Below are 19,307 nucleotides of genomic sequence, written 5' to 3' on the forward strand. Positions count from 1 at the left end.
TTGGATGGTAGGAGTAGAAAACTTGTAAATATATCTTTTTTTTTTTTGGTTGATTGGTTGGTTGGTTGGACATGACCGAAAGAGTTTGAAGAGTATTTTTTGAGGGATTGAACTTTTTTAATGTTTTTGTTTGGTGGGATTTTTTGTTGGTTAAGTTTTAGTTTGTTGCGGGTTGGGGGAGAGAGGAGCATAGTATTATTATTTGTTTATTCATTTGAATTGATGTTTTTTTGTCTTTTTATTATTTTTTTTTTTTGGTTTGGTTTTAGGTTGGGTGAGTTGAACTGCAGTTTCTTTATTGAAGAAGTACCAATTGTATTCAGTTTCGATTCCAGTTGCTTAGATATTTGCTTGTGTGAGAGCGCGACAGACAGAGTGTGTGTGACAAAGATTGAGCGAGAGAGAGAGACAGAGTGCGACGCGTGACGAAGTTTTTTAGTTGCTTTAGGTGCTGCTGTCCATCTTGCTCCTGCTCCTCCTCCTCCAAAATTGCCTGCTGAGCTGAGACTCGTTGTATATGTGTTTGGATATACTATATACATCGATGGGTAATACTAGATGCTAATTAGGTTTATATATTGATATTTTAGAATTAATGGTTTATAAAACAAATTAATAATGCTAATATTTTGATTAGAGTTTGAGTTTGATTAAGTTTCTTTTTTTGGTTTTCTGTTTATTTTTGATTTTCTTGGTGCTGAGTTTGTTTTTGTCTATGCATGAAATTGTGCATTTTACATCATTTTTGGAACTACAAATGAAAGCAGCAGTTAGGTGCTGAATGCGGGCTTACGACTTAAACACTAGTAAAAAGAGTAATTGAGTACTCGCTGTTTGAGTTTGAGCTTAAGCTTAAAGTTAAGTCGAGTGATCTTTGAACGCGCTGCCACAGGACCTCTACCAGTATAATTCTTGTATTACATATTATGCTTTTTGTATATAGTATGAGTAAACATTTACTGAGAGACCGAGACGACCGACGACCTCCTTAGACCTTGTATTTTATTGTTTGCTTTGTTTGTTTTAGTTATTCTTATTGCTTACTTTCGTCAATTTGCAATCATCAATTCGACAAAATTGTTTTTGTTAAAACAACACACACACACACATACACATATGATTATCAAATATAGTACTTGAAATGAGTTGTTAATATAGTGAGTGATATCTGATCGCACATAAGAAGATGACAGCTGAAGACTCACCTCATGTTGATTAAGTATTGGGCCAATGCAACCGAATCCGGATTACCACTTATGGTTATGGTACGATCGGTGTTGCCGCCCTCACGTTCCTCACAGTTGGAGATGCGTATCATGGCGCCGGAGATCTGACGTATTTCAGCAATTTTGGTGCCGCCCTTGCCAATGATGCAGCCAATCAAATCATTTGAGACGGTCATCTCATGCTGCTGCTGCTGTGCCCGATTCGCATTGGCCGTGCGCAACTGCGATCCAGCCAAAGCAGCCAGAGCTATAGTAAAGTATTATATAATATCAGTTTAAGAACCTTATTTATTCAAAATCTCGCACTTACCTGTGTGATTGATTCCGCTGGTGCCGGTTGGCGTCATGCCGGCCAGGCCCAAGGCAGCCAAACTGGCCAATGGATTCTTGGCAACCTGTTGAATGGCAAACTTGGCATTAAAAACTTGATCTAAGGTTCATTATTATGCGTTGTTATTATATGATTATGTATTTTGAGAGAGAAAGAGAAGGGTATATACTATATGGTATATTTGACACAGTTTAGTAATTAGTCCTGGTATTTTTGGGTTTATATATAGTAGATCGAATTGGATTTGGGTTTTTGGTATCACAACACAACGCGCGTACAGCTTTCAATAAACAGTAAAAAGAAAAACGAAAATTGGGAAAACGAACAACATAATTTAAATAGTATTTATATGGTACACAAAATATACTGAATATATGCTAAAAGCAAAGCCAAAAGGAACAAAAAAATAACAAAGCAAAAAACACAAATTTTAGTTACATACCAGACAAACATTATTCACATTTGTATACAGGGTAAAAGTGTGAATGTGTGTGTGTGTGATTCTGGTGTGTGTGTGTACTGTACGTTGAAATGTTTTATGGACGAGCATTTGGAGTATTTAATACTGTTGTTTTTGCTATCTATGTCGGTGTGTAGACAATTATACTGTTGATTTACGAGTCTAGTTCAAAAGTGTACGCCACACAAGATATATGTTATGTATCTTTGTTTTTATTCTACAAATACAAATGTAGCTAACTATATAGCGAAAGGCTAGACACTTGGAGAATGATACATGGCTTATAGATGGGTATGGCAACAATTTTAAAGCAAGTACTTCGTTTTAACAAATGTCTCTAAGCTACAAATTTATTATACTACTTCAATTTGCTTAGGAGGAATGTTTTAAATGCAAAACATGGTAAAATATGTACTTTTTAAATAAAAACAATTAATTAAATGACTTTAAATATAATTAGCACACTTTTTCGACTCAAAATTTGCACTTGAAATAATATTTTAAAAATATACTAAATATTTTATTGATAAAATACATTTAAAATATAATAAGCACACTTTTTGGAGTCGAAATGTTTACTTGAAATATGCCTAAAAATATGCTTTAAATACATGTTTAACTTTTACTATTAACTTCACGTTTTTTTAATACTCGTCCCCAATGCTTTCATTTAACATAGTTGCTGAAGCTTCTATTCAATTGCTATACAATATCGAATTCTATAACGCACTCTCAATAACTCTTGATACCTATTGAAAGCCCAAGCTTTGTGCAAAAAGCGTATGAATACATTAATTTTGAGTCCATTCCTGAATCGAAAAGTTATCGTATTTTGATAGTTCAAGGCCTCTTTGCATATTCATTGCAATTGAAAGTTATGCACCCCATAGCACCTACAGCAAATTACACACACACACACACACACACACACACACGCACAACAAGAATAGTACACACAAATTACATATTGTATGCAGTTCATCTGTGTGTATTATAGACAAGATAGAACTGCGGGCGGGGATGAAATGCGGAGGAAAAGCGGAATACGAAATGTATGGTAAAACGCATTCGCATTCGCTCGCTTTATAAATTAATCAAATCGAATGCAACATTTGGAAATAAGTTTCGAATGTTGCATGCATCAAACGAATATACACCCACACACACACACAGACAGACTAAGAACTGTTGCAAAAAAAGTATAGAAAAAAAAACATAGTAGATAACTAAAAAACATACATGGGGAGTACAAATCTGGTAGAGAAATCATAAAATATTGAAATGAAATGCTCATGTATATATGTATATCTAAATATACATATTTGAATGCATATCCGTGTGTGTGGGTGTGTGTGTGTGGAGTTGATGTGTATGTGTGCGTGGGTTGGTGGGTGGATGGTTTTTGACAACTCGAAATCAAATATTTATCTAATGCATAAACAAATAAAACATGCGCTTCGCTTCGTTATATGAAAAATGGTATACATAACATATTTTCTCAGTGCACTTCGCTTATAAATGGAAATGAACTTGCAACTCAATAACAAGTCAAACGGGACGATTGCGGGGGCGGGCAAAGGATGATACTCTTTTCGTTTTGGGGTCACAAACTCGTCATAGAAAGTCGCGTATTAAATAAACATATCTTTGGGGTATATATGGTACTATATATGTATGTATGCACACAGCACACACAGTTGGCAAGGTTGAAACAATTCACAAATTATACTGCAACTTTGCGACATAAAAATGCATTTGATGGGGGTTCTTTTTTCCATTTTTTTCGTATCCCTGGAGTCACAGGATTTCTTTTTTTTAGTGTCGCCCACTAAAACCAAATAAAAAAGCGAAGAAAAAAAGCCAAAAAACAAAGAGAAAAACAATATAAGGAAAGAAGGAGGAGGTGGAATATCAACAACTTTGTGGTCCAGCAGTTGCTTGGGGAACTGGGCGACAACACACAACGTTAATGTTATTGAAATGTGTCCTGACCACAGTTGCACCACGTTGGGGGGATCATAAAAGAAATGGCAGAGGTACTAAAGGTAACTACTACACAAGAATACAAACTACAAAAAACACACACACACACACACACACACATTGAGACATTGAGAAAGACAAAGAGGTGGCTAGAGAGAGAAAAAACGGGGTGATATGAGAGGGTTTAGGGGGGGTTAAAACAACTATATATACTGGTGGAAAACGAAGGGGGGGAAGTATGCGATACGAGTAACGAGTAACAACAAACAGCAATGCACAAATACAACTAAGTTGGGGGCGGGGGGTGTGGCGAAGGTTGACGAGGCTGACAAAGGGGCAGGCGGATGGTCAATAAGTGTTCATACATTCTGGAGGGATATATATAGTACAGCTACTGGGGGAAGTATAGTATTTTTTTCGTTTTTTTTTTTTTTTTGTTTATCCGGGTACAGCAACACACATGCCAAAAAGTAACAAATGCTGTCTCGGGTCGACTTTCAAATTTGTGTTGTTGTCGCGTTGCAGTTGCAGTCGATGTTGTTGTTTTTATTTTTCGTGTGTGTTTTACGTTTCGGATCAATCAAAACTCACATCGGGCATTTGCTGTAGGTGATGGTGGTGTGCTGGTACCGCTCCTGGTAAATGTGCCCCCTTTAACAAAGGATCCGCTAAGCCTGAAATACCAGCATGTAGACCACCGGTAGCCAAAGCAAGTGGAAATACTGGACAGGTCTAATGGTGTTTTTTTTTATAGAACATTTCAGTATTGGTATTTTTGTGTGCGTAGGAATTTATTTTATTTTTTTTTTTGGTTTCGAAGGAAGAAAAAAGTAGAAGAACAAAAATGATTTACCAAAAATAAATTTTTGTTTTTGTATATAATTGAAAGCTTACGAAATATATTTTGCTATACAATATATATTTTTATACCCGCTACCCATAGGGTAGAAGGGTATTATAACTTTGTGCCGACAGGAAATGTATGTAACAGGTAGAAGGAGGCATCTCCGACCCTATAAAGTATATATATTCTTGATCAGCGTCAACAGCCGAGACGATATAGCCATGTCCGTCTGTCCGTCTGTGTGTCTGTCCGTCTGTCCGTATGAACACCTAGATCTCAGAGACTATAAGAGATAGAGCTATAATTTTTTTTCGACAGCATTCGTTATGTTTGCACGCAGATCAAGTTTGTTTCAAATTTTTGCCACGCCCACTTCCGCCCCCGCAAATCAAAAAAATCGAATAAAAAGCGTAATTTTAAAGCTAATGTTGTGAATTTTTATATATATAATAATAACTATAGTAGTTATGATTCCTGAAAATTTGGTTGCGATCAGATATAAATTGTCGAAGTTATTAAAGAAATACTTTTGTATGGCCAAAAACGCCTTCTTACTAGGGATCTGAGTTGCTTTGCCTCACAATCTGGTATATTGAGCCGTCCATGGTATATTTTGAACGCGGTACTATATCGATATACCACATATACCATTTGGTATATTTTTAGTATATTTGCAGTATATTTGGTATATTTTGAGAATAATACCGCAAAATATATTGGCTTTAATCAAATTGGGTAGCGGGTATCTCACAGTCGAGTACGCTCGACTGTAGCTTTCTTACTTGTTTAGTTGAAAGCTTGCAGATTTCTTTTTATCAAAAAGCTTGTGTGCGAAAGTTTCCGTGTATTCGATATTGAGTTTCGATAAATGATATACGGAGGGAGTTTTTGTTGAGTTATATCAAAACACAAATGATACCAACTAAGAGAAAGAGAGAGCGACAAGGATAAAGGATCGATCATGGATACAGACTAATAATAAGAGACAGTCAAGGTCCAAGGAGAGAATGAGGCACGGAATAGGAACGATTTAGAGCAACCCACGACAATTGCACCAAGCTATAACCCAGACACGATTTTTTTTTTTTTGGGGAAACAAACAAAATGTGTACCCAATTGACAACTGATAACTGAACTGTGAAAGGTAACAGGTGAGAAAGGTAGTAACAGGGTTAACTTGTTACACACTACACACGCCGCATTATGCTAAAAAAAAAAATCCAACACCGACAATAACCAGGGACAAAGTGAGTGAGAAGAGAGAGAGAGAGGGAAGAGAGCAAGTTTTTGTTTTTGTTTATTGTTCTTTTTGAGAGCGAGAGAAAGAGTAAGAACGCAATAAATGGTAGACAACTATTTTGAATTATTGTTTTTGTTTTGCGAGCATTAATTGAATTTGATGTGACAACAAAAACTTTTGTTTGAAACTTTTTGTTTTGGCACAATGGTTGGGACGAAGGCTTAAAGGACTTTGTTGTTCTCTTATTATAATTATTATTTATATTTTTTTGTATTTTTGATGCTGTTGTTGTCGCACAAAATTCACATTTTCAGCTGGGATTTTAAAGAGTTTTTCACTGATTTACGGAGAGAGAAAGAGAGAGAGAGAGTTGCATAATGTGAGGGCTCGGGCAGGACGATATTTGAATAGTATGTTGTTGCATTTTGCTAATTGTTTTATTTGGTTGTTGTTGTTGTTGTTGCTGCTGCTTCTGTTGTTGTTCTTTGCTGTTGTTTTAATGCAAAATGTTTTGGTGGTGATAATATACGATAATATAAATGTTATGTATGCGTATTTGTAACTCATCTAAAGTATCAGCTTTGCGACTGATAGATTTTTATTGCTGTGGCTTTTGGTTTTACTTGTTGTTGTTGGTTGTTGCTGTGGTGAACTTTGTAATTGATTAAAACTTTGGTTGTCGAACTAAACATTTAAATATTCGAGTTGTAAGTATGGAAATACTACACAAAATTAAGAGATATACCAAAAAAATATAAACGAAGGATACTGATAGAGACAAAGTAGTATCTTTTTGTTGGTGGGAAAATTTTTTCTTGATTTGACTTTCGATCACTATTAGTTGATGTTGCTTTCGCTTTTTGTTGGTGGAATTTACTTTAGTGGTTTTGCTGTTGTTGTGTGTTGTTCATGAGGTATATATTAATTATTTTTGATTGGATTATATTATAGAGCTATAGTGTAGTTTAAACATACTTCTCCACACGCTGCACGCGAGCCCTCATTTAGAACAGAGAGAGATGAGAGAAGACACTTTTATGTTGCGAGTGTGTGTTTCAGAGAGAGAGAGCGAGCGAGAGAGTGAAACTCACTCAGTGACCTCTCGTTAACACGATGAGAGCAGTCGCCCAATCTGGAATATCCCCCAATTTTGAATAGAGGATTTCCCCAAAAGTGCGACCGCTCCCCAACAAAACAGATTACGATGCACTTCACGAAAGCGAGAGATCGAACACTCTTAACCTGAGAGAAGAGAGTGCGAAAGAAACTAAAAAAAAAAAACACAAAAAAACAACAATGTAAAAAATGTATTTAAAAATATTATTAAAATATTTATCAATCAATCAGTTTTCAGTTTAGTTTGTTGGCTGCTGTAAATATGATTATCATTAGTTCAGTTGGGGGCCACCATTGGACATTTCGAAAATGAAGAATCTTATGGCTTGGGTTCAACGGTACAAGAGATGAGCGCAAAGAAACGGTAAACGACATGGGGAAATAAGTGGAGAATCGAATCGAGCACCAACAGTTGAGTACAATTCAAATTCAAAACTGTACCAAACTAAAGGTTCATTTCTTTACTTTTGTTTTTGGGACAAATCTGCAACAAGGTTTCATTTGGGTCTCAAGTCGGTACGGTACGGATCTGGCTCTAGACAGTTGCCAAAATGGAGGTTCAAAGGGTGCTCAAAAGATTTGGTTGTGTGAGGAGGTGTGGACAAAGATAGAGAAATAGTAAAAGAGAGATAAAGATATTGAGAGAGAAAATAGAGAGAGAGAGGTGCAAATCATAACTGGGAATTTCTAAACGAGCAAGAGAAATATGTTTGGAGATAATTAGATAATTGGATACACAAACTAAAGACTGTTGTTTTGGTATTTTATACACATATAATATATTATATATATATAGAGAGAGAGAGAGATCAAGATAGTGTATTGACATGGAACTCAAGAAGTTAAAAAAATTTGCTAGACGCGCATATATATCGGGGTTAAATCAAATATATATAAATTAAAGGATATAACTCAAATGGACAACAAAAAAATAAAAAATTAAAAAAAGATTATTAGCATTTGATCATGGGATTTGTTTGTTGACGGGGACAGAAATAAATAAATATAGATATAGAGAGAAAGTATCGGCAGTAAATAGCTATAGAATGCGGCGTTATATATTGATCGATAACGATAACTGATAACGGTTTCGATTACATCTTACAACACTGCTTAACCTAGGCAATTATTCAAAATGCTAATGCACTTTTGTCAGGCACTGTGTGGACATACCTCTTGTGTGGGCACCGCATAATTGCCTTGTATGGTGAAGGCCTGTCCATTGGCCAAAATAACTGGCCCAGTCACTTGCGGCTTTGGTCGATATGGTATGGTAGCACCGCGTGGTGGAGACTGCAAAACGGGGGAAAAAAGAGAGTGTTAATTACTTAGTCAAAGGCATCAGGCACATCACGATCTTTGGGGAGTGCGTGTGTGTTTGGCTAGCTCACCTCCAACATGACAAGACATATCTGATAGATGCATTGGGTTATCTGCTCGGCGCTGCCACTCAAGGTAACTGCTCGCTCCGTGGAGTTTGGCAACATATCGCTGGCCACCTGTATGGAACAGCCTGTAGTTTGGCGTATTTCCTTTATCTTTGAGCCACTTTTGCCTGCATAAATCGATATATATATAAATATGTGTGTATATGTGAATAACTGGTTAATGAATTGACATTTCGATTTTGTAGTTTTGTATTTTTTTTTTTTTACGTACCAATTAATGATCCACATTGACTGGCGGGCACAATCAATCGAATGGGTATTTGAGTTTTGCCAACTTTGCCAACTTCATTGAACTGCGAGCACCACTGAAACGGGTTTCAAGTTAGTAATGTGAAGCGAGAGTTGATTCCACCACGAGCCACTTATTCGCAAGAATTGAGTACACAATCAACATTAGAGAGCGCGCACATTTCATTCTTGAACCGCAAAGAAAAAACTTTCTCTTCGCCACCATGAAATGTGCGATGAGAATGTTATTTCTTTTTTTTTTTTTTTTGCAAGTGTAAACTTCAACCAATTATTTGTTAGTTTATGTAATAAGTTTAGTTTAAGACTCGCGCGCATCCGTTTCAATCTAGCGCACACATACCTCTTCAAATTTCTTTGTAATTAGCGTAAATGCCGAGAAGATTGCGGTTGTTGTGCCAGACACCGTTACAATGCGTTCCGGGCATGAGCCATCCGAAATGTTAATTTTGGCACCAGACTGTAAAGATGGTTAAAATGTGCATTTGATCTATTTTCCATTCTCTTCTACCATTTGTGACTTACCTCCTCACGAAATCTGTTGACAATTTCACCCTTTTTACCAATAATACTACCGACTTCCTGCAAAGATACAAATAACATAAAGTAGAATTAGCGTTTGCAATTAAATCGCATTTGTGTATAAAAAAATGTTAATGTTATATATTGTTAAACAATACTAATTGCTTTCTTTTAAAAAGATATAAATATATTTAGTTTATGGACTGTCGACAAGGCATTGATTAAATTTAATTTATGAGCTTGTTTCCGCTGCTTTAAATGTATCTTTTAACCAGTTAAAAGTATTTCAAAAGAAGATACGTAGTATCTAATTATACAAATGTTTAATCTCTAATTTCGTTGACTTTCAAATAGCTTATTTCCTAATACAATTAGTCTATACCAAATTAATCTTTAAACCAGTTGAAAGTGTTATACAAATGTGATTCTAATCGTAAATTCGGTCGATTATTTTATAGCGTATTAAATTTATTTTATTAAGCAGTTAAAAGTATTAAAAAAAAAAAAAAAACACTATATATGATTAAGTAATGGTTTTTCTAATCTTTCATTTCCTTGACTTTTAAATAACGTATCTCATAGTTTAATTTGTCTACACTCAATTTTCCTGAATTTTCCACCCTTTTTCTCCATTTTTTTTATATGCTTTTTGTTGTTAGCAACGTCGACGTCGATGTGCAAATTCGATTAAATATTAAGTGATATTATACCACAGTGTGTATGTGTAAATTCCTGTGCATGTATGTGTGTGTGTAACTGCTTTTGCATATTTAAGTGGCAGAGAAAAAGATTGACACCCCCCAACTCCCAACCAGATCCGAAGCTCGCTCGCTCTCTTCTGGGCCCAAGCCACATGTTGAAAATGTCGGGCGTAATGAAATTTGCGGGCAACGCGTTTTAATTGATTGTAAATATCTGCATAGCCGCAGGCGCACACGCACACACACACACACACACACTCACACTCCCAACTATTACATATGTATGGTATATATATGTATGTAGTGTAATTGGCCTGTCTGCAAAGAGCATTGAAAGCATTTTGCTACTCACTGAAACTTGAACAAGTTTTGCGTATCGATCAATAAAAAAGTATTCAGAAATAAATCACATTAATTACACAGCAGCTGGCAGCATTCGTTCAACATTCGTTTATCTCTATGTGCAAACGTGATGAAATTTCAGTTTTGCCAAAGTTTTAGCTGCAAATATTTCGTGTTTTGTGTCATATTCTCTACATTTTTTCTTGTTTTTGGCAATTGAGAGCTACAGTTGCAGTTGGTTGCATTAATTAAAACGTCGTTTTTACTTCAATATGTTTCTGGCAAAATGAATTCAAATAAATCTTTATGCAAGTCAAAAGTGATGTATTTCTCTCTCATTCTCTCCCCCCTATAGCTGTCTCTGTTCATGGATGGTTGCTAAAACCTAATTAAAATGATTTTAGCCTGTACAATGACAGCTTATAAATAATACTCGCATAATACTTGTATCGATAATTCGGCAAATTAAACGAAAACATATCGAGGACACATTGACTGACATTGATTACACTTACTTAGCCGCAAAATACACGATTTTTTTTATTATGTAAATCGTCTTTTTTACTGCTCATAAAATTTATATATATTGGTCAAGCACTTTAACCAACTCTGGAGCAATCTTTACAAGGACATTAAATATTTAACGATTATGGTAAACTGGTTGAGTTGTGGAGCCAATGATGACACTTGTGCAGCTGTCTATAGTTTTCATTGCTGCAATTAAACTAGAATCTAAACAGTTCTGCTCATTTCATAATTTGTGATCTGCTGCTTTAATTGCAGCTCTCAAATTTGCAATGCTAATAAAACATGAGCTTATAATTTTTTGATAGCTGTGATTCTTACAAATGTAGTCGTTTTTTTATAGTGTCTATTGGCTTTGCTTGGTCAGATTTGAATCATTTATTTATTGATTTTACAATCCTTTGGTTTATGTGATGCATAAAATACATTTGCTTATGTAAAATCAAGCAAATATGCATATAAATCTCTCTATTTTCAATTTTACAATATTTGTCTTTGCAGTAAAGTGGTTATAAAAATTAAAATATTATTTTCATTTCAATTTTATGCATTTTTAGTGCATTTCAAAAAATTATGCAGTAATTTAAGTTTTGTTTACTTTAAATGTGTCTTTTATCTTATGAATGTTTTGTTTGTTTTTTGCATATTCACTTTACTATATACAGTCAGTTTCAACGCATTCCTTAGGCACTTAGCACAAATCTTTTGTAACCTTCACAAAGTGCACTTTTCTCAATGTCTGCCTCAATTTCTAAATGCTCATCCATTGCCACACACACACACAAAGATATATAGAATACATTATGGGCATTTTGCCAGTGTGACAGAATGCAAAAGTAGGCAAAAGCAAAACAATATAAGTATGATATGATATACTGGTATTTCGCCTCACTCTTTTTCTTCTTCTCTCTACTCGACCCAGCCTCAAGCAGTGTAAAAATGGTACGTGTCTTGGGCTAAGATTGTGTCTCTGTGTCTCTGTCTGTCTAGCTGCTTTCATGCGCAGTTTCGTGCATTTCTGGCCATCTTCTATAATATTTATTATGCCTATGGCAATGTCTGTGTAGTACAAGCTAAATGGCCGAAATATTTATTAGACACAAATGTCAGAAGGAATTGCCATAATTATTGGCGTGATTATGGCGTATAATTCTATGAATAGACCGCGCTCTTACGCCTGTCTGCACTCAAGACAAATTTTCGACGTCTCTTCACATATAATTTATAGGTCTTCTACTCTTTGCATACGCATAGGCACAATCGCAATCAGAGTTTGGACCGTGGATACGCACAGTTAGTCTTATTTGAATCGAGGCCTAGACCAATGCCTATTAAGTCTGATGTGCGGCTCATTAGCGTCGGACGCTCATCATCATTAATAATGTGGCCGAAATGTGTTGCCCCCCCTCTCTCTCTCTCTCTCTCTATCGCTCTCTCATTGGCCACTTGCCACTTTGCGGCTTAGAAGCTTACGCAATTTGCATAAATCTGTATATGTATGTGTGTCTGCAGCTGCTCTGGGTCAAGCGATAAGCTAAAGACATTGCATATTTTTTGAGCAATTTTTTGAGCACTTTCTCTTGATTGCATTTTGTGCTGCAACAGCTTCTTTTATTTTGTATTTTGGCTGCCTGCTAAAAGCCAAAACTCTAACAACATTTCTCTCTACACATAAGCCATTTTATTTCCCCTTTCTAACTTCACAATTTTGGCAGGCTTTCTAGCCATTTTACATGTCGGCAATTAAATGCCAAAATTTTGCACTTCCAACTTTTGCATCCCAAGCTGCCAGGCAGCTAGCCAGCCATCGATTTGTATGCAAAAATTCACTTTTGCGGTTCTGCATTCAAAATTTTGCATGTCATTTGCCGTTTTTGTTTTCTATGCATGCCTGTGTGTATGTCTGCTGTGTTGTATTGTAAAATATGCATGAAAGAAGTGAACACACAACAGGCAAATGGAACTATTCAAACAACATTCCTGTGGTCAGTCCACAGTCATCGATGTTGTCTACCATCCAGCAGGAGAGACCAACTATGGATATTTCTATTGTACAGCAGCATCAACGGCAGCTACATAGGTAAACAAATTGCAAAAGACCAAAACTTGATGTTGGCAATCGATTAGTAGCAGATATTTTGTGTGTGTGTGTGGATGGGAATGCAATTCACTTGACACTTAAAATGCATTGGTAGCTAGCACCATTATTAAGGAAATGACTAATTGTGGCATGTGGCATTGGAGTAATTTCTTTGATTTTCGAAACCAATTAATGTGCTTACTTTAAATTGTTCTTTGGCATTTGTGCTATTTGGTAATTGACAAATCAGTTTCGCCCGAGTGTTATTCAATTCGATATGAATGCTGGGTCAGGTGAATGGTTAACATTCATTGCAAATTATGTTGATTAAATAATTCAAATACAATTCTAAATGATTTCTGCTATCTTACTACACAGTTGCTCATTAGAAATTCGTCTCAGTTATTCATCTTCTTGCATCTTAGTTATTCCAAAATTACTTAACTATAAGATTGATCTTCTTTTGGGAATTTAAGTCATAATAATGCATGTTTTGAATTATTCAAATATTGTTCTTATTGATATATTATTTAAGCTGTTTTGAGCCTTTGCAATTAAAGCTTACTGAACTATACTATTGATTAATCTTCTTAGTGGTGTCATAATAATGTATGTTTTATATAATTCCAAAATAATTCTAATTGATCTCTGCTTTCTTATGCTTTTGGTCTCTATATGTAAATGTTAAGTAAGCTAACAAATATAAATATACTTGTGATTGATTAATGATCTCAACTATCCTACGCCTTTAACATTTGTATATGAAAAATATATTTAATACTGATGTCCTACCAAATCATAGATTGTCGACTCAGTTATTTACGCATTACTTAATTAATTAACATAGATATAATCATTTAAAAAATTGCAAATATTATACTAATTAAATAACTTTCCCAACGATTTTAAGCCTTTATCATCATTACAGCTATTTATCGATTACTTAACTACCCTTTATAGTGGCCAACAATGCGCTGAATTTAAAGTTGGCAATTTTATTTGTGCAGTTCTTTTGCCAGTTGCAGGGCAATTAGCAGGGCCAAAGGAGAAGTTGTTGCTTGTATTTAATCAAATTAAAAATGCCACTTGCTGTGACTTGTGAAGAATTGCCTGGCTGCTGTTGCTGTTGCCATTGCCATTGCCTCGCTGCTGTTGTTTTTGTTTCGCGCACTGGCAAATTGTAAATTATTTAATTGTACAGTTTGCACTTTTCCGTTTTCATTTGGAATGCCACGAGCAGCAGTGGCAGGCAACAGTAACAGCAAAAGCAACAGCGGCGGCGGCGGCGGCAGCATCAGCAACTGAAACAAAAATGCAACGCGACAAATGCGCAGCATGATTTATTAAAAGCATGGGCGGGGCAGGGAAATGCTTTGGGTCGCTTTGCTGCGGTGGCAGGTGAGGGCACGAAAGACCAACGCATTGTACACACATGTGTGCAGCAGCAGCAACAGCGCCTGTTCATGCAACAAGCGGCACACACATGTTGTTCCAATGTCGCCGCTGCCCCACAGCTTTCCCCCTTCGCGCACTTTTTACAGGCGCAGCAGTTGCAAACAGTTGTCACATTGCATTTTCCAGCATTTTGTTGCAAAGTTTTTCTTGCAATTTTTCTTCAGTTACTCGCTTGCTCTGGCGTGGCTACCATAAATGGTTCTCACGGTTTGGCAATTCTTTTTTTTGTGTTTTTTTTTTGTACACTGCATTTTTATTTACGTTTTTTCTTCCATTTTGTAGCATTTTCAACGCCGTCGCATTAACACCAAAAATACTCAAGCAAGCACACAACCAACAGCAACAACAATAAAACTAAAAAGTAAAAATAATAATAATAAACAACAAAAGCCAAGAAAAAAAAAAAGGAAAATTCAACAGTTTCCACCAACGCAGCTGAAAATTGCACGCTCAGCATGACTGTCTACTTGTTGTTGTTTTTGTTTTTCGTGTTGTTGTCTGTAATTCTTTTTGGGTTGTTGTCTTTGCTAAGCTGCCTCTATTTTATCTGCTATTTCTGCTGCTGCTGCTGCTGCTACTTCTTCTTCTTCTTCTTCTTCTTCTTCGTTCTCGTGCTCTACTAACATCAAAATAGTGCGGGTCTCTTTTAGTTCTTTTGTTGTGGCACAATTAGCACCGTCCATTCTTCAGACGACTTAATGTTGTTGTTTTTACGTCTTGTTCCCTCTTCACTAGCTCCTCATCGTCTTCTGCGTCTTTGTTAGCCACATGCTTTACGACAGGTTTGTCTGGTGATAAATGGGCTATCAAAATGTTGCGCTCGCTTGAGAATATTAGACAATTTGTTTCAAAGTTTTGTAAGCTCGTCTCAGACTGTGTTTTTTTCCCCCTTCTGCTGTATAATACGCTAATAATTAGACGGTGTAATTGTCGCCACGAAGGTGAACTGAGAACAAAGTTGTCTTGGTGTCTTTCAAGACAATTTGTCAAACTGAAGCACAGTTAGATCGTTAAGAGCCATTTTAGCTGATAGTAAAAAAACATCGCATATAATACAGACGCGTTAAGGTCTCTGAACTGCTGGCAAAAAACGTGCTTTCGAACTCGGGGTAATAAAGATTACCCACTGATCTAGTAAGCAAGGAGATTCATAAATCAACGTAAATAAGTTTAAAACTGTGATTAGATTATATTATCGGTAAATAGAATAGCTGAATTTTAAAATTACTTTAAATAAAGATGAATTGGCTTTAATCAGGTAATCAAATATATTCCATTGATAAGTTGGATCAATATATAAAACACTCAAAATTTTAGGAAGATTAGTTTCTGTATTAGCAAACAGATTCTCAAATAGAACAACCATTTTCAACTTTAGATCATATTAGTTTGCTTATCTGATGAGAATGTGAATACTTTAGTATAATATTTGCAATCATAAAAATATAATATATTTGCTATAGTAATGTGATCGTATAATTTCTAGTATTCCCTAATTTCAGTTTATCTAATACTTGTTAAATAAATACTTAATAAATGTTCAACAATCGTCAGATCTCATGAGTCATGCTCATGTGCAGTTCTAAGCCATAAATCTGCGACTGATTCATAAAAGAGTTCTCAGTTGCAAATAAAAAACGCAGTTAAATCATAAACAATGGAAGTCTAATTAAGATTAGAAGCGAGAAGCCCACATTAAAGGCAATTGTCGATATTCGGATTTATAGAGACTGACTTTTGATGTCGATTCTTTTTGATGCCGCAGCATCAGCAGCAACGTTGCATGTCAAGGCCAAAAACGTTGCAGGCCTTTTGCCTTTTTGCATCTCTAATTAACTGGGGCTTATTATTTTCATTTTATGTGCTGCTGTTGTTGCTTTTGTTTTGTTGTGATTTTTTGCTGCTTTTGTTTTGTGTGTATTTCTTTGTTTTTCTTTTTTTTGTTGTGTTGGATTGCAATTGTTTTGCAGTTTTGTGTGAAAGTCTCGAGATACGACGACGTTGCTGAATGAGTCAAAGCCGGAGTTGGGCTCAAAGTCGTGACGCAGCTAATTAATTTATGACAAAAACCAAACAAAAAGAAAACTCAGCCAAGCGACAATGTGAAAATTATAAATAACAAACATACAAACACTAAACAGAAAACACAAAAAAAGAAAAACGTTGCCTGCACTTTTTAGTGTTGTTTAGGTTTTTGGTATTTTGCCGATTTTGTTGTTGTTGTTGTTGTTGCTTCTTGGCAGTCAGCCGCAAATTGCATAGAAAAGCAAGGCAAAAGTGGGTTGCACTCTCGCCCAGAATTGTCGAGTATTTTGCAATTGTCAGTCGTCTTCGTACTATGTCTACTGCATGTGTTTTGTGTGGCTGCCTTCTCTCCCAGTTGGTTGTAGTTGTTGTTATTTTTGAATCATGCATTTTTAATTAGTGAAATTGCATACAGCAACAACGGCAGCAGAATGCGACGGCATCTCAATGCGAATTTTGTGTTCAATGCGCAATATTTTACAGGCGCTTGTCTAATTATAATTAACTGATTTATTTATGCACTCTAACCAAAATGTTTTTTGTCTAGGGCTTTACATAATATAAGATGCGATGTGGGTACATATGTTAGACAGCTATGTATTCACATATAGATAAGATACATAGTAAATAAGTATCGAAGTTAGCAGTCCACGAAGTTTCTAACAAACGACGAACAAAACTTTATTTTAAAAAGCAAAAAAGGAATGAATTACTTCTACAATAGTAACATTTTTATTTATAGAAATATTTTATCTAGTATATATTTATAGCTGATTTATTACAATTGAACACACTATAACTTTCTTACTTGCTTATTTATAGAAATAATTTCTTTTCATATGTAAAAAATTTAAATTTGAAATATCTTATCACTCCCTCTTGGAACCTTCTAACTAATGAAATATATCTATAAATATAAATTTAAATTTATAGTACAATCAAATGGGATATAATTTCATTTATAAATATGATAATGATTTCAATTCGAACCTTAAAAATCTCAGTTTCGCCAAAAACTGTTATGCTAATGAAAGCCCAACAAATTCTAACAATAATTCCAGCTGGCAGCTGTTGACAGGGCATTAACAATATTAGTGCATATATTTCAGAGAAATCAATTCCAATATTCAAACGTATTTCATCAATGAATTGGCTGCACTCGCCGGAATGATTCATTGCAAGTTTCATGCAAATGTCATATGATCTACACTGACCCTACCTCAACTCAAAGCTAAGCGCTCAACACATTTAGATACTGTACGATATATACTGTATTTTTATTGTCCAATCCCACACGCCATAAATCCCCCCCGTCAACAGACTCTTTTTAAGTCGAAAATCCCTTCGTTTCATGCTCAATTAAACAAGTCAACACGGATGTTGTTTGTGCACATTCAACGCTGTCAATTGAAAATTTATTTTTTTCTCTTCAGTTCTTTTATTTCTTTTCCTATTTGCCACTTGATTTGCATTGCGCTAAAAATGTATTTACATATTCTATATGTACATAACATATACATGTGTGTGTGTGTGTGTATGTGTTTGTCAACTCTTGGCAGAATGCTGCGTCGGCAGCAACTCATAAATCACGCTAATCTATAACTATCGATCAAAAGACCAACACACAAAGGCAGCAGCAGCAGCAGCGGTCGACGGCGCTGTTCAAAAGTGTCTTGAGAATTTATTGCCTGAATCCTTGTGCAACAACAACAATATAAAAATCGACGAAAATCAACGACGATACCAAAAATACAAAAATAATGCAGAATGCGAAAAGATTTACATTTACATTTACAATTTGCGTTCACGTTTACATTTTGCAAATGCTTAATTTTAGCTTGGGCCAAAGAGTGCGCAATTATTCATGGCTGCCGCCCGTTGATCGAACCTCTGTTAGTTCCCCTCTCCCTCCTCAATGAATTCCCCTCTGCCCTACAGTCCCTCCTTCTTTCTCTTTTTTTATTTTTTGGTGGCACGTCTTAAACGAAATGTTGTTTTCTGTCTGTCTGTTGCTATTTTTGTTATAAATTGTCTGCACACATATTTTTTGTTGCCATTTTGCCAATTTTCAACTACACATCATGTAATCTGTAGATATCTTTCCCTCTCATTTTCTCTCTGTGTGTGTGTTTTGCCCTGCATTTGGCGGTGTGCGTCGCTCTGTCGCCTTATCTGACGCTGTTGCACCTGTCACTGCCTTTCAGCACACATACATATGTATGTACAACCAGCTACACATAAGTGTTGGCCAACAGCAGCAGCCGCAACTTTGTTAATATACTCGTGTTTATTTAAATCAAAATCTGGTCACATTTTAAAAGCGCAAACTGCAAATCGGCTTTGGAGTAATGTGAGAGGCGAGATAAATGGCAGCTTTGACTAAAAAGCTTTTGACGGCTCAACTCGTGCCTCCTCCACAGCTTCCCCCTAGAGGCCCCGCTCATCAGTTGCCGACCAGACCAACAACAACAATAACAGCAGCAACAACAACATCTTAACATTTCGCTCAAGTGCCAAAAGCCTCTACACAAAAAGTGGCAAGAAAAAAGCGACGCCGACGCAGCGGATTTACGTGACAGCTTTTTGAAGCTGTCGTTATTTTTTTGCCCCTCTCAGTTGAAGTTTTTAGCTGCCTCTGTAGTAGTTAATGTGTTTGAATAATAGTTTTTAATGTCAGTTGACGGTTATTAAATAAATAAACAGATATTTAGACACTCTTAAAGAGCGTTTTAAGCTTCATGCTTCGGATTAGTTGGATAATTA

The 19,307-nt window shown here is 35.8% G+C and overlaps 1 protein-coding gene across 7 annotated transcripts in view; it reads right to left on the minus strand.

The window, feature by feature from the left end:
* The window catches only part of LOC133846368 (poly(rC)-binding protein 3), a 120,753-nt gene that overhangs the window by 9,863 nt on the left and 91,583 nt on the right, over window positions 1-19,307 (minus strand). For 2 of the 7 annotated variants that reach the window (XM_062281321.1, XM_062281319.1), the window contains exons 3-10: window positions 9,420-9,476; window positions 9,238-9,354; window positions 8,860-8,953; window positions 8,592-8,755; window positions 8,374-8,493; window positions 4,592-4,732; window positions 1,537-1,621; window positions 1,206-1,473 (exon numbers count right to left, since the gene is read on the minus strand). In XM_062281321.1, the coding sequence (XP_062137305.1) occupies window positions 1,206-1,473; window positions 1,537-1,621; window positions 4,592-4,732; window positions 8,374-8,493; window positions 8,592-8,755; window positions 8,860-8,953; window positions 9,238-9,354; window positions 9,420-9,476 (1,046 nt within the window). The remainder of the gene's footprint in view (window positions 1-1,205; window positions 1,474-1,536; window positions 1,622-4,591; window positions 4,733-8,373; window positions 8,494-8,591; window positions 8,756-8,859; window positions 8,954-9,237; window positions 9,355-9,419; window positions 9,477-19,307) is intronic. The other 5 variants (XM_062281326.1, XM_062281324.1, XM_062281325.1 and 2 more) reach the window with 3 other exon arrangements.

This window comes from Drosophila sulfurigaster, chromosome 3 (assembly GCF_023558435.1).
Source record: "Drosophila sulfurigaster albostrigata strain 15112-1811.04 chromosome 3, ASM2355843v2, whole genome shotgun sequence".
In the NCBI taxonomy this organism is placed as follows: Eukaryota; Metazoa; Arthropoda; class Insecta; order Diptera; family Drosophilidae; genus Drosophila; species Drosophila sulfurigaster.